The sequence below is a fragment of the Erythrolamprus reginae genome, chromosome 3, assembly GCF_031021105.1.
Source record: "Erythrolamprus reginae isolate rEryReg1 chromosome 3, rEryReg1.hap1, whole genome shotgun sequence".
Taxonomy (NCBI): Eukaryota; Metazoa; Chordata; class Lepidosauria; order Squamata; family Dipsadidae; genus Erythrolamprus; species Erythrolamprus reginae.
In genome coordinates, this window is record NC_091952.1 from 100,432,584 (window position 1) to 100,446,653 (window position 14,070).

Sequence of the window (14,070 nt, forward strand, 5' to 3'; positions counted from 1 at the left end):
TTCAAGAGATAACAATGTTTTCCATATATTACATTTAGTTGCTTTCATTGTCTATACATGGTTCAGTTGCGATGGTTGGAAACTATAATGTAGAACAAAAGGTAAAGAAAGCAAGAATACAGTAACCCAAACTCTAGAAAGTATTTTCAAGTCCAGAAAAAGCAACATATTTTAAAAAAGTATTAGTCAATGTTTATGTAGTTGACAGGTTCTTTAAAAAAAAAAAGAATTTAGAGGGAAAAAATGCTCCTAAAGGAGTAACTGAGCAATGTGTAACCCTTCTCTGCTCCAATTTCACTCCCTTTATAGGAATGTAGGATTCTCAAGAATTTCTCCTCTTTGAGAGCCATCGTTTCAGCACTTCAGTCCAACTCCATCTATCGGTTAAAGAAAAGCTGGGCATGTGTTGCAAAGTAAGATCAATACCCCATCCATTCTTGGGCAGTTGCTAGTTATATCCCCTTATAAGCTTCTGTAGCTTTTGGGACTTGGAAATCTATAATTTACAATTCCCGTAGAGTTGTTGATGGGCTGTTGTAGATTGGGGGGGGGGGGGAGAATTGAAGGCATTCAATAATTAGCAAAAAACTAGACTTAATTTATAACTAGCAGTTATAAATTGGCTCAGAAATGTCCCTAAGGATGCCTAATTTAGCTGTTGATATTACTATTTTTCTACAGTTCCTCAAATACAGAATTATCTGAAGTCTTTCCAACTTTAAGTGTGTGAGACTCAGGCTGAGGGGCTCCATCCTTAGCCAAGGAATCTCTTTGGATGATTCTGACCAGTCATAGTCTCTCAGCTGAGTCTACTTCAATTACTGTTGTGAGGAAAAGAAGCATTTACTCTGCTTTAAGCTACAGAGCAAAAAATGGAGTGTAAATGCTTGCATTTCAGAGAATGTAGAAGCCTGGGGGCTGGATTGGGCTGGATGCATCAGAAAAAATACTGAGATACTACAATGAGTTGTTTCTTATTTAACATTATGGTTAGAATCATATTCTTCTTGATTAGACAATGACCTAAAATGACCTAAAAGAAAATATATAATTGGGGATATTCCTGGGTCCTAAATCTGAGATATCTCCTTACAGGATGATACTGTCATCATCACCAAATTTTAAATTAAGGGAGCAAATTGTCATTTAGTTTTATTTCAGGAAAACTGAAAATTTTAAAATCATTCCATTTTCTTTTGTGCAGAGATAGAACATTGATGTTTGAAGAACTATCAGAAATTTTCTCAGATCATGACAACTATTTGACAAGTCGGGAGCTGCTAATGAGGGTGAGAAGCAACAGATACTTCAGTGACAGTGTAATACTTTACTACTACAGTGCTCAGTTTTGGCTAAATAACTACCAATGTATACTACCCGGTGAATAGGTATGCTGGTAGAAGTCCTTTGAAGGACAAAGATTATGTTAAATCTTAAGTAAGCAGCTTTCTGTATGTGAACATATGCATATGTTTAATTCAGTGGTCCAATTTATGAATGGAAAATAAAAGTTTCACGTATTAACAGAAATATCAAAACAGGCCACAGCTGATATATGATGTGGGAAGTCCTATTTTGGTTTTACTAAATGGCCAGTCTGAGAATTATCCTTCTTAGCTTATGAAATATAATAGGAAGAGAATGCCCATTTCAATAGAAATAGCACTTAGCACTTAGACTTATATACTACTTTACAGTACTTTTACAGCCCTCTCTAAGTGGTTTACAGAGTCAGCATATTGTCCCCAACAATTTGGGTCCTCATTTTACCCACCTCGGAAGGATGGAAGGTGAGTCAACCTTGAGCCTGGTGAGATTCAAACTGCTGAATTGAAGGCAGCCAACAGATGTAGCCTGCAGTATTGCACTCTAACCACTGTGCCACTGCGACTCATCACTGAATCTCATTGATAGAGAGAGAAAAAATTGCTCCATCCTCTTGGAAAGAAATGGTTATCAGGCTGCTTCTAAAGACACCAGTTTTGAATTTGGAAGGTTAAAAACAGCTATAAACTAGATGACAATATTCCCATCCTCCGAAAGGGCCTTGAGTGGGTGGTATCTGATCAACTGCAGACTTTCTTGTATAAAACTGATTTTCCAGATCTATTTCAATCCACTCTCAGATCTGGCTATGAACTATCTTAGTCATTAGATCTCCTTATAGGATGACCTGGCCAGGAAAAAGATAGGAAGAATGTGACTCTATTGTTCCTCCTGGACCTCTCAGAGGCTTTGGATATCATTAAGCATAATATTCCCCTTGGTAAGCTATCATAATGGAGGGATAGGGGCAGGGGTGGGTTCTTATGCAGTCGACTTGATTTGCTTCCTCCCAAACTGCATGGCTGCACATGCATTGAACGCTGTGTTTGGGCAAACTGGGAGGAACCCACCTCTGGATAGGGGCACTATGGTCCTACTCTGACCTGGATAGTTGTTTTCCAGAAAATGTTGCTGGATATTTATTTTCTGCACCATGATGGTTGGGTTATGTAGTTTCATTTCCTATGTTAATATACATAAAACCACTAATAGAAACCACCCATTGACAAATTTAAACTGCAATGTGGGAATGTCCAGGATTTCCATGGAACTGTTTTCAGAATACTTAAAAGCAGATGACTTTCAGTGGGCATGGATTTAAAAAAATAAATGAGGTTTAGATTAGCTGTGCAAAGTGCAATATTTTGAGAGAAGATTCCTTTTCATTTGAAATTGAACCAGACTGTTAATATTGAAAAGGTAAAAGTCATTTGAGTGAGTTTTTTAAAAAATGTTTTGTTAGAGAAAGTTGGCAAGGATCTGAGATGCATCTGGTATGAGATAACTCATCCCATAGGAAATTATCTGAATATTCCGTGCTCTTCCAGTCAGTGTTGCCTCTAATTTTATTTTTTTTGGGGGGGGGGGGGGGCGGAAAAGTATAGTGTCTGAGCGGCAGTCGCTTTGGGACTGGGCGGCACAGAAATAATAAACAAACAAACAAACAAACAAATAAAAAACCCACCCTGTTTTGCCTCAGAGAATTTCAAAATAAAATACTGTACTGTGTGTCTATGAGCTCATAATAGGGCAACTCTATCAATATAAAAATGCCACTTAAATAGTTGAGCTAGTTTCAAACTAGATTTTAATTTTCTTTCTCTCTTCCTTACTCCCATTCTTTTTCTTTCTCTTTTCCTTCCTCTCTTTTTTCTATCTGTTTCTCTCTATTCCTCTGTTCCTCTCTCTCTCCTTCCCTCTCACTCTTTCCCTCTCGGCTTCTGGGCAGGTTTGGAAAACTCTGAGTTGATGATGATTTTTAAGTGAGCGATTGCTCACTGCTCAGCTTAGAGGGAACTATGCTTCCAGTGAGACAGAAAAAAAAGATAACTGTAAAAAGTCATTAAACTGTTTAGAGGTAGTTACAGGGGGGAAAATGACATGTAAAATGACACTAAAAGTGGTACAAATATGCAGTATACATGACTCTATAATCTATTCCTTGAAAAGCCAAAGGCAACGTGAACTGAATTATTAATGAGCAAAAAGTATGCCAACAGTGGAAAAATAAGTGAAATGGTTGCAGCGTATTTTATTTATTTATTTATTTATTTATTTATTTATTTATTTATTTTATAACTGTATAGATCTCTCTAGTCAATTGTACTTACTGTATTTTTCAGAGTATAAGATGCACGTTAGTTATGGGGGAGGAAAATAGGGAGAAAAAATCTACCTCCCAGGTATTCATCTGGCTAGCATCCTTAGTCTATTTAGCTTCAGCACATTGTTTTATCCCCTGGTTAGGGCTGAAAAAACCTTTTTTAGAGTGAGTAGAAATGAAAACAAGCCTGCAAAGACTTAGGGTATTTGTGACACTTTTTAAAATGTTCAGTGGCTGAGTTTCATGTTTCATGTATAAAAGTGATAATAATAATGCTGTTGGTATGCAGAGCTTAACAATAATCAAGTCCTTGTGAAACTATAAAAGGTATATATAAAGAAAATACAGCCTATATTAGAGTTAATGGATATAGAACGGAAAAAGTTAAAATTCAAAACGGCACTAAACAGGGTTGCCCATTATCTCCAATGTTATTTGCAATGGCAATAGAGGTGCTAGCCAATAAGATAAGAAGGGAAAAAAGTTGGAGAGGTTACCAAATTTGTAAATTAGAATTAAAATTAAATCTTTTTGCAGATGATGCTATTGCATTAACTGAGACTTCAATTGAAATGATTAAAAAAATAATGATTATATTACAACAGTCTGGACTATCAGTTAATATGGAAAAATCAGAGATAATTTGTTTGAATACAAGTCCTAAGGAGCAAATTGAAATTAGAAAGGTATCAGGACTGAAATTAGGGTGCAAAAAAATGAAACACTTGGGAGTATGGTTATTAAAAATCCAAATAAAATAGTGAAGCTCAATTATAACCTGATGTGGAAGAAAATGTTAAAACAGATGAAGAGTTGGAAAAATAAAAAATTGAGAAGTCCTGAAGGCCTTCTGGAATAGCCTTTTAAGAGGCCGCAAGGCCATGTGAGTTGTGTTTATTCTTGTCTTGAGAGGAATGTAGACCCTACAAGGAAAGTTCACTTTTGGACACTTCCATTTGTTTCTCTTGAATGGTTGGGATTTCATCAGATATTCTCTGTGGCCACTGACAATACTGTATGGGTAAAATGCACATGGGATGGATAATCTTGAAGATGCCCAGGATCTTTGATTATATTCAGAATGTTTAAATTGCTAATACTGCGCCTGCTGAAATTGTGTTACTAGCAATATTGAGTCTCACTGATGACTGAATGTTTTGTTCCAATTGAAGTTAGCAAGTGATTTTCAAAGATAGTCCCATGTAAATTGAACTACTACACATAGTCCAGGAGATGGGAGATGTACAGGAGATGTTAACAGTGTGAATAACAAATGTCAGCACCTCTCAGATAAATAAGGCTACAATTGGTGTACCAGTCGAAGCTGAGCAGATCCCCATGGTCATGGCCTTCACCTGGCACAGTGGAACTGTGATTCCAGGAAATGTGGCCTGATTACTTTAGCAAAGCATAAAGAGGTTTAAAATTCCAAAATTAGCAAGTTTCTGTAAAAAGTATCACTCCAACTTTCTAGGGTCAAAACTATGCATATTTCTTCCCATCTACATCTTGATGGTCTCCACAGCTGCACAGAAATGCTTGTTTGTATCCTCTATTCAGCTCATGATGGAGATGTACAGTTGAATATCATCTACAAACTGACATTGCATGACAATATTAATCTACCTGTGATGTAGATCATTCAGTATAGAGCTGATAAAATCTTCTATGAATTAGTACCGAGTTGTATCTGAGATTTCAAGATATAGAAATTATTGAAGTACTTGGAGCAGTAATCACAGGACAATGAAGTTCTATCTGCATACAGTATTTATAGAAAATAACATTGAATGTCCAGAAAAGTCATTTTTAATTTTAGAAAATGCCATTTCTAAAAATACAATGATTTATTGTCTTGTAATAGAGGGTCAGAAGGCTATCTAAGGCTAAACTAAGGAAGTTTGGATATTATTTAAATGTATACAATTGATTGGAAATGTTCAGGAGGACGACAACATCATTAAGTTAAAAAGCAATGTAAAGGAAGCCCACAAAAAGTGAGGACATTTTTAAATCTTTCTTGTTAAAGTGAAGAAAAAAGGAAAGATAAAACAGAAAATCAAGATAAGAAGACATTTTTTAAAAAGAAAGAACAAATTACTGACTTGTTTTTTTATCATCATGCATTTGAGAAGACACACCCCTCTGTAGTTATACAGAAAAACAAGTGAAAACATGGCAGTAAGTTAATTTTAATCTGTTTCAAAGTTCCAGATCATATTGTGAAATATGGTGCCTGAAATCATAGTGTTTCTGGTAAAGTGATCCCCAAGGTCTAAGTTGTTGGAACACAGAAACATTTTCATTTCCTGACTGTCTCCTTGTTAGTCAGCAAAGTAAAAATATTAGTCATATCATAATGTAAGCGTATAAGAAAAAAAAAACCCAGAGCATTATATAATGCTCCGGAAAATGTTATTAGTAACACATAGGTTGAACTGTTTAAGAATAAAAACATATCAACTGTCCAGAAGCAGAAAGGTTGTGATCCAGATGTTCCTAATTCTGGAAGTGAACAAATACTTGACTTGGCTCAGAGATATTTTGAATGTCTAGTTTGACTTGTATTTTGGAGCAAATATTCCTCACCTTCAGGAAACTCTTGAAACTGTGAGCCTTTTTATTAATTTATCTCTTTGGTTGTAAGATGAGTCACATGTCTTTTCAACTTTTGAGAGAAGGACATAGCATTCAGTTATCATGGGAAATGTTTGTGAGCCTGTTCTATGGCCTTTTCCATTCATTGTCCTTTTATTTTCATCACAGGAAGGAACATCTAAATTTGCAAATTTGGACAGCAGTGTAAAAGAGAACCAGAAGAGAACCCAGAGGCGGCTTCAACTGCAAAAAGATATGGTAACTCTTTCTTTTACATTTTTATCATGAGATCCTTGGGAAATCCAGGATGACCTTATTCTTCTCTTTGGGAAAAAAAAGTACAAAAAACAGCTATAGCAAAGATAACTACTTTAGGATTTACTCAAATACAAACAAAATGTTTAAGTTCAAATTAAATGAAGTTCAAATTAGGAAATTAGGAAATCCCAATTTCTCACTATGTGAACCACTATTGAACCCAAGTCTTGAACTCATTCGCTTAACTTTTTTCATAGCTTCATGAAAAAAATATAATCAAAAGTGAAAAATTCCTTAAGTTAATATGGCTTCCTTAGACTTATAATTTATCATAGAATAATAGTTCATTATGTTTGAGTAATGCCTTAGATACTTCAACAATCAAGTTTGTGTGGAGAAAATTTGAGATTGAAATTGCAGCTAAAGTCAGCTGCTTCTTCCTTCTGGTTCCATTGTTTAAATTTAACAATGCAAGTTTTTAATGATTTTATCAAATTATTTGTGCATTGTTTTTCACTTCCCAAAAATTGCTTCTTGTATTCTATAAACATTCTAAAACCAATATAGAGCAAGAAGACTTTATTTTGCTTCCAATAATGCATAACCAAATTGATCATCACTTTTTCTTCCCCTGTAAAAATAAGGTGACATAATTTTACAAGTGCCAAGTCATTTTATTTTATAGTATTTCCCCAAAGCAAATTACTTACAACGGCAAACAACATACTGTACAAAGGAAATAATATGCTGGTGTAAAGCACAAGGGAAAAGAAAGAAAGGGAGGAGAAATACAAACATAAAAGTTCCTTAATGAAATAGTGAGTGGCCTCAATAAATCTCTCAGGAGAGGCCATTCCACAATATTGTGTTCTATTGAAATAGCTTCATTCATTTCCTGTCGGATTACATTTGATGTATGAATGGTTCTTACAGCTTAGCTCAACCAGCCAGAAAAGCAGTCACTGCTAGGCCAGAATCCAATTGCTCCTTCACAGATGGCCATGTCAACATGGAACAGATCATGAGGAAATAAATATATGTAAGATAGTATAGATCTTACTTAGTATAGATACCTGGACTATAGAGGACTAAAGATCCCTGAACCACATAGAAAGTTGAACTGGGAACAAAGTCAAAAAGCACTTAATGAATCAGAGCTAGGTTGGTTAATCTCTTTATGCTTTCATTCTGCTCAGGGTGTAATGCAAGGCACTGTTCCTTACCTTGGTACTTTCTTAACGGATTTGACAATGCTTGATACGGCTCTCCAGGACTATGTAGAGGTAGGTTTGTAACACTCAGTCATGCATACTGTAATAGTTCTGCCTTCAGCATGTATTTGTAAAGCATCATCTCACTTGGCACAGACCAAACACAGGCTTTTAATTAGGAAATGGAACAATTGCTAAAAGTTATAAAACTGAGTTTACATTATTAGAATCCTCCATGCAAATAAGTTCTGCATCCAGTTTTTATGATAGTCCCCAAAGGATTGCAGCAGGATTGCTGAATGCTCATTGCTTAGATTCTTTCATAGGGAAATACATGTACAAATGTAGTACATGCATTTATAACTTGTGTAAATAGTGCCACATAAGAGACTACAAACCCAAAGCTAAGTAATGTCTTCAAGACAAATTTGGTCTGTGCAAAGTCCCAAATCATCTGTGGGAATGGAAGGACACCCTGCAGCTGTAAAGAAAGCAGTTGATTCAGGCTAATAGGCATGTACATTTTTAAATCATTGTAAAATGTGGGGAATATATACATATTTTCAAATTATTGAAGGAAGTTTGGCTGAGAGGCCATGATTGATTGCAGAGCGAGATTTAAAAACATCTTCATGGAACCAGTCTTGAAAGCTTTGGCCTTTTGGAAAATTTATTCCTTTGTAGCCATTTTATTATCTCCATTAAAAATGCAGATTTTGTAACTTTACAACCCATTTCTTTATTTTTTGCAGGGAGGTCTAATAAATTTCGAGAAGAGGAGGCGGGTAAGCTTGCATTTTATTTCCACCATTCAGTCACAATTTAATGGTCTACAGAATCTGAGCATTTATTTATTATTTTTAGAGAAAACCAGGAGGCAATGTAACTGCAGAGCTTAACATTTTCAACCAGAATTGTAAAGCAAGTCCCAGCAGAGATAAACTATTGGAATATTAAACGCAATTCCTCTCAAGTAAAGTTTGACCAGTTTATCTGATTGGCTGTACAATATGCCTCCACATATATGTTAAGCACTTCAACATAGATGTAGGAATGTCATGACTACTTTTTGTAAAATTTGTAAAATTCTGCATAGCTTTTCCCCAGAATATTGTGATGTTACCTGAAATCTCCCAAAACTTTCGCATTCTCAATAAAATATCACAAAATCTTTAGCAAGAAATCCAAATCTTGCTAAACAAAAAAATTACTCTTTTTTAAAAAAAAATGAGGATGAACAGATAGCCTCTTGGAAATTGCATATTTTCATTACCATAATTATAATAGCCAGAGGAAAGATGTTTTCAATCAATGTATATAGGATATATCATTTATTTAAAATACTGATTTTAGAAAAAACACATTTTATCATAAAAGCATTAGGGGCAGCTGCATGCATTCAAGTTATTGTATTTTTTTTAAAAAAAAGATCATTGTAAGGTCAAGACATTTTTAGAGATTTTAGTAGTCAATGGAAAATGTCTCACAATCAGAACATGTTTTTGTTCTTATGAAACCTCTCTGAATTGCAGCAGGGCATTGCCTCTTTGTTTCTTTATTTTATATTAGTTTTCTTAGCATTTTAAAATTTTGATCAAATTAAGAATCGATTCTTACTGCCATTCAGAACTAAATTATGTTATGCTTGCCAGTGAATTTGTCGTGAGTTCTTCAACATCTCTAATTATCCCACATCCTTCTGCTGCTCTTGATTGTGAGACAGTCTATATTGGGCTTCCTTTTTCCTTATTCATATTGCCTCTCTTGTTCCACTATCTTTTTTTCAGGAATTTGAAGTAATTGCTCAGATTAAACTCCTACAGTCTTCCTGTAATAGCTACTGCATGACGTCAGACAAAAAATTCATTCAGTGGTTCCAGAAACAACGACAATTGACAGAGGAGGAAAGGTAAGATAAAATTTTGATTTGTAACAGGCAGATTTTTTTTTTTTGCATAATTCAGCTCTTTCCTTATCTCTCCTATCACCTGAGGTAAAAGAACACAACTGTATTTTAAAATTATTGTGGAATGCACAAGACATTGAATAAGTTTTGAAATACAGTGTTCCCTCGATTTTCGCGGGTTCAAACTTCACAAAAAGTCTATACCACGGTTTTTAAAAAATATTAAAAAATACTTCGCGAGTTTTTTCCCTATACCATGTTTTTTCCCACCCGATGATGTCATATGTCATCACCAAACTTTCGTCTGCCTTTAATAAATATTTTTTTTAATAAACTTTAATAAATAAACATGGTGAGTAATAATCTGAATGGTTGCTAAGGGAATGGAAAATTGCAATTTAGGGGTTTAAAGTGATAAGGGAAGGCTTGGGATACTGTTCATAGTCAAAAATAGTGTATTTACTTCCGCATCTGTAATTCGCGGAAATTTGACTTTCACGGGTGGTCTTGGAACGCATCCCCCACGAAAAGTGAGGGAACACTGTATATACAAGAAACGCACATGCTGCTTTCACAGAGAGGGATAAGTATGATCCTGAACACACAAATATACTAATATGCACACACACACACACACAAGGCAAAGCTTTGATCACTTGTTTAGGGCTGCCACCTGGATTTTTTGGGGAGGACCAGCCCTGGAGAAATATAGAGCTCTTCATAACATTAAGCAGTCCTAGAGAGGTCTATGGAGATTCTCAGTCATCAGGTCATGATTGTCCTAAAGGTGCTTTTTTTCAAGATGCAACTGGACTTTCTGGTTTTTCTTTGAAGATGTCTCTCACTTCTCATCCAAGAAACTGAAGAAGCTTCTTGGATAAAAGCAAAGTGTCTTCAAAGATAAACCAGAAAGTCCAGTTGCGTCTTGAAAAAAAGCACCTTTGGGACAGTCCTAGAGAGGCTAATTCTAATTTGGGTGAAGCTACCTGGGAGCCTTGTAGCAATTTGTTATTGTGAATTCAATATTCAAACATATTAGTGTTAATGTATGAACAGAGTAATTTTGTTTACCAAAGTTGTGCACACACAGAAACATTTAGATTGAGATTAGTTGTGAATAACAACTCAGCCACACACAGATAAACTAATTTGAATTAAAGTTTACTTTGAGAAATAACATATTCCTATAAACAGTTTAAAGTCATACACATAATAAATCAGAATAACAATCCAAATATTACCAAATACATAGTCTTTCTTGGCAGTTGTCCTTGTGATAATCAGCAAACAAAAATATCAAGACTAAACACATTTTAGCTGATATATATAACTACAATACAGAGAGATTGCAGAGCTAACCTAACAGTGAGTAGCCATTAACAATGAATAGCTTAGACAATGAGAACCAGAGAGGGTGACAGCTATAAACTCTATCTGCCTGTTGTGGCAATCTGCAACACCTGCAGCCAATATATTGCCAACCCAATAGTTATGGACAGAATCCTAACAACTAGAAACAGTGCTTCAGGAATCAGGAAACCAATTACGTGCAAGATGGTATTCTTTGTACCCTATAAGACGATGTTCTTAACTTTATCTTTTTCCTTTCCTCTCATCCAAGATCTGATAATTTCACTACCTAAAGAAGTCTATCTTGATCTTTTTATCTCAGAGGAGCCATTGAAATAATTTTTAAGTTGGGAGAATCTTTACATAAAAATAATTATTTTGACAGCCTTTTTTTTGTGTGCAAAAAATGCAAATATGTCACAAGATAACGAACATTTAGTCTACCCACCCCATATTTTACAATATCTACCACAACAGCAAAGTGGTTGACCAAAAATTGACGCATAGCACATAAAGATTCCCACGAGTGCTAATATTGCATAGTGCATAAAATTTTTAAAAACACTGTTTTTATTTTCAAATCATGATCTCACCCAGAACCCTAGCTGAGAAAGGCTGAGCTCGAGGTTTATTTTAAGCCTTCCAGACTCTTCCACATTCTTTTGTTAAAGCCGAAATGATCGATCAAAGTAGTATCTGTTAATCAATTCTGACTTTTGGCTTCTCTAAAAATAGCCAGCCAGCATTTACAGCAATATGCAGCTATATATAACACATGAACTTGTCTTTTTATATCAACTTCCTTTTCCCCGTGACATTTTGAGTTTCACTAAACAGGTGCAGAGCTTGTTTTTCTCTCTCTTTCCCTGATGTTGCCATGGTTGAATTTTAATTGTGAGCCCAAAAAATTAGATTTCAGTATGCAGAGTAACAATTGCATTTTATGGATTTTATTTACAGATCTAACTCATTACAGAAAATCCTTCTGTGTACATGTCTATGCTTCGATGCACTGTTGGTTTTCCTCTCTTCTTAGTGCATGTTTAGAATATAAGGCCATTTTACTTGAACATTTATTTATTTCCACTCAGTTCTGGTGCTCAGAATATCACCTGCGCATCGAGTTGGAATATATTATATTAGAATGGAGAATATATTGTACGTACCTTGAAAAGCATCCATTTTGGGTCTGAGGAAGACCCAAGTTGAGGAAGAAAAATAAACCCAAGAAGTATCTTAGTTTCTATATAACACAAAATATATCTTTGAAAGGAGTAAAAAAAAAACAACCTGCAGTTATATTTAAAACTTTTTGAATAACAGTGTTTCTCAGTCTTGGCAATTTTGATACATGTTTGCTAGGGAATTCTAGGAGTTGAACAAACTACCGGGGTTGAGAAAAACTGGAATAACTCATAGTAACATAGCTACTTAATTTGCAGTAATGTCTACGTTAGATATAAAAACATGTTCCAAAGTAAAACAAACAAACAAAAAAAACAACCAAAATACCTTGCTTTGGATTTAATTCAGTGATTTAATTTTATGATAGCAGTATTTTATGCTGTTCTAATTCGAAGGTGATCTCTAATCTTCCAGCTATGTTCTTTCCTGTGAAGTTGAAGCAGCCATCGACACAACCACCACATCCCCCAAACCGCGGAAGAGCATGGTGAAGCGACTGAGCCTGTGAGTTTGAATGGGGAGTGGAGGTTGGGAGCCTGAAGAACTGAGGGTTGTTCTCGGGAGACAACATCTGCTCTTCTGGTTCAGGGAAAACACTGAAGCCATGTGCAAAACCACACTTATATCTGTGCAAATGAATTCCCTGCAGATCCTTGCTGAAAGGAAAGGGATTTGGAAGCATAGACATTTCAAAAGCTTCCTCCCTTGTTTTAGAGGCAGGTAAACAAACAAACAACCAAGTAAATAAACAAACAATTCATCCCATTTAAAATATAAGATATCTCTCTAAGCCTCAGGGGGGCTTATAGTATTTACCCATTTGAAATTCATTTGCAAATTATGCTGTTCTAATCAGCTTCATTCTTCCATATCCCAGGGAATTAATAGTATAACTTTAAGAGCCATTAACTGAAATAAACTGTTTTTCACAGATATAAACAAAGAAAAATGAGTGTGAATAATCAAGTACTCTATTAGAGTCTCCCTCTCCTGCAGTAAAGCTTGAAAAACTAAATAAATATTGTTTCTATCTCCCTCCCTTCCTCTTTAAATGATTTTATTTAAAGGAATATATCCCAATCTCACTTCACTGTCATGGTTAAATGTTGAAGCAAAATGCTTTTTTTCCCTATTCCCAACCCATCCTATATTAACAATAAACAATCTGCCATTGCAATCTTCCTTACGGGAATTTAGATCAAAATATTGCAAATGAAGAATAACTGACAAGAGCCTCAATGCTATTTAGAATAATAAAGATAATCTATATTAGAAAATTGATAGAGTATACAGTGGAACCCCGACATAAGAGCTGCTCTACTTAAGAGCAACTCGAGATAAGAGCTGGGAGGGGAGAGATATTTTTGTTCTACTTACAAGCCCAAATTCGAGATACAAGCGCCAAGGAGCTGTCTCCTGAAGCCAAACGCTAACTTCCGCGTTCGGCTTCAGGAGACAGCTGCGAAGCGGCGCGCGTGTTTTAAAAGGTTGCAGCCGGCCTGGGGGGCTCGGGGGGGTGCTTGCAGCTTTCTTTCTTGCTCTTTTTCTTTCTCTCTTTTACCTTCCCTTCCTCTATTTCTTCTTTTCTTTCTCCTTCCCACCTTCTTCCCTCCCTCCCTCCCTTCACTCATTCCTCTCTTACTCTCCCCTTTCATAAGTTTCCTTGCTTCCTTCCTCTGTTCCTGTCCCTTCCCTCTTTCCTTCCTTCCTTCCCACCCTCCGTCCATTCATTCACCCATTCCTCTCTTGATCGCTTAAAGCCGGTCCCTGGTGCAAAAAGGGTTGGGGACCTCTGTCCTACAGGATTGGGTGGCAGAGAAGTTGAACATATGTAAATTTAAAAGTTTAAGAAAGTTTACAAGTTAAGTGAAAGAAACTTCATTATTCATTTATATGTACATGTACATTTCTTC

General features: G+C 35.6%; 1 protein-coding gene across 2 annotated transcripts in view; it reads left to right on the plus strand.

Moving 5' to 3' along the window:
• RGL1 (ral guanine nucleotide dissociation stimulator like 1) overlaps nucleotides 1-14,070 on the plus strand; it is a 117,905-nt gene that overhangs the window by 92,360 nt on the left and 11,475 nt on the right. For both annotated transcript variants that reach the window (XM_070746303.1, XM_070746302.1), the window contains exons 8-14: nucleotides 310-413; nucleotides 1,205-1,289; nucleotides 6,416-6,505; nucleotides 7,702-7,788; nucleotides 8,469-8,501; nucleotides 9,504-9,625; nucleotides 12,572-12,661. In XM_070746303.1, coding sequence (XP_070602404.1) covers nucleotides 310-413; nucleotides 1,205-1,289; nucleotides 6,416-6,505; nucleotides 7,702-7,788; nucleotides 8,469-8,501; nucleotides 9,504-9,625; nucleotides 12,572-12,661 — 611 coding nt within the window. The remainder of the gene's footprint in view (nucleotides 1-309; nucleotides 414-1,204; nucleotides 1,290-6,415; nucleotides 6,506-7,701; nucleotides 7,789-8,468; nucleotides 8,502-9,503; nucleotides 9,626-12,571; nucleotides 12,662-14,070) is intronic.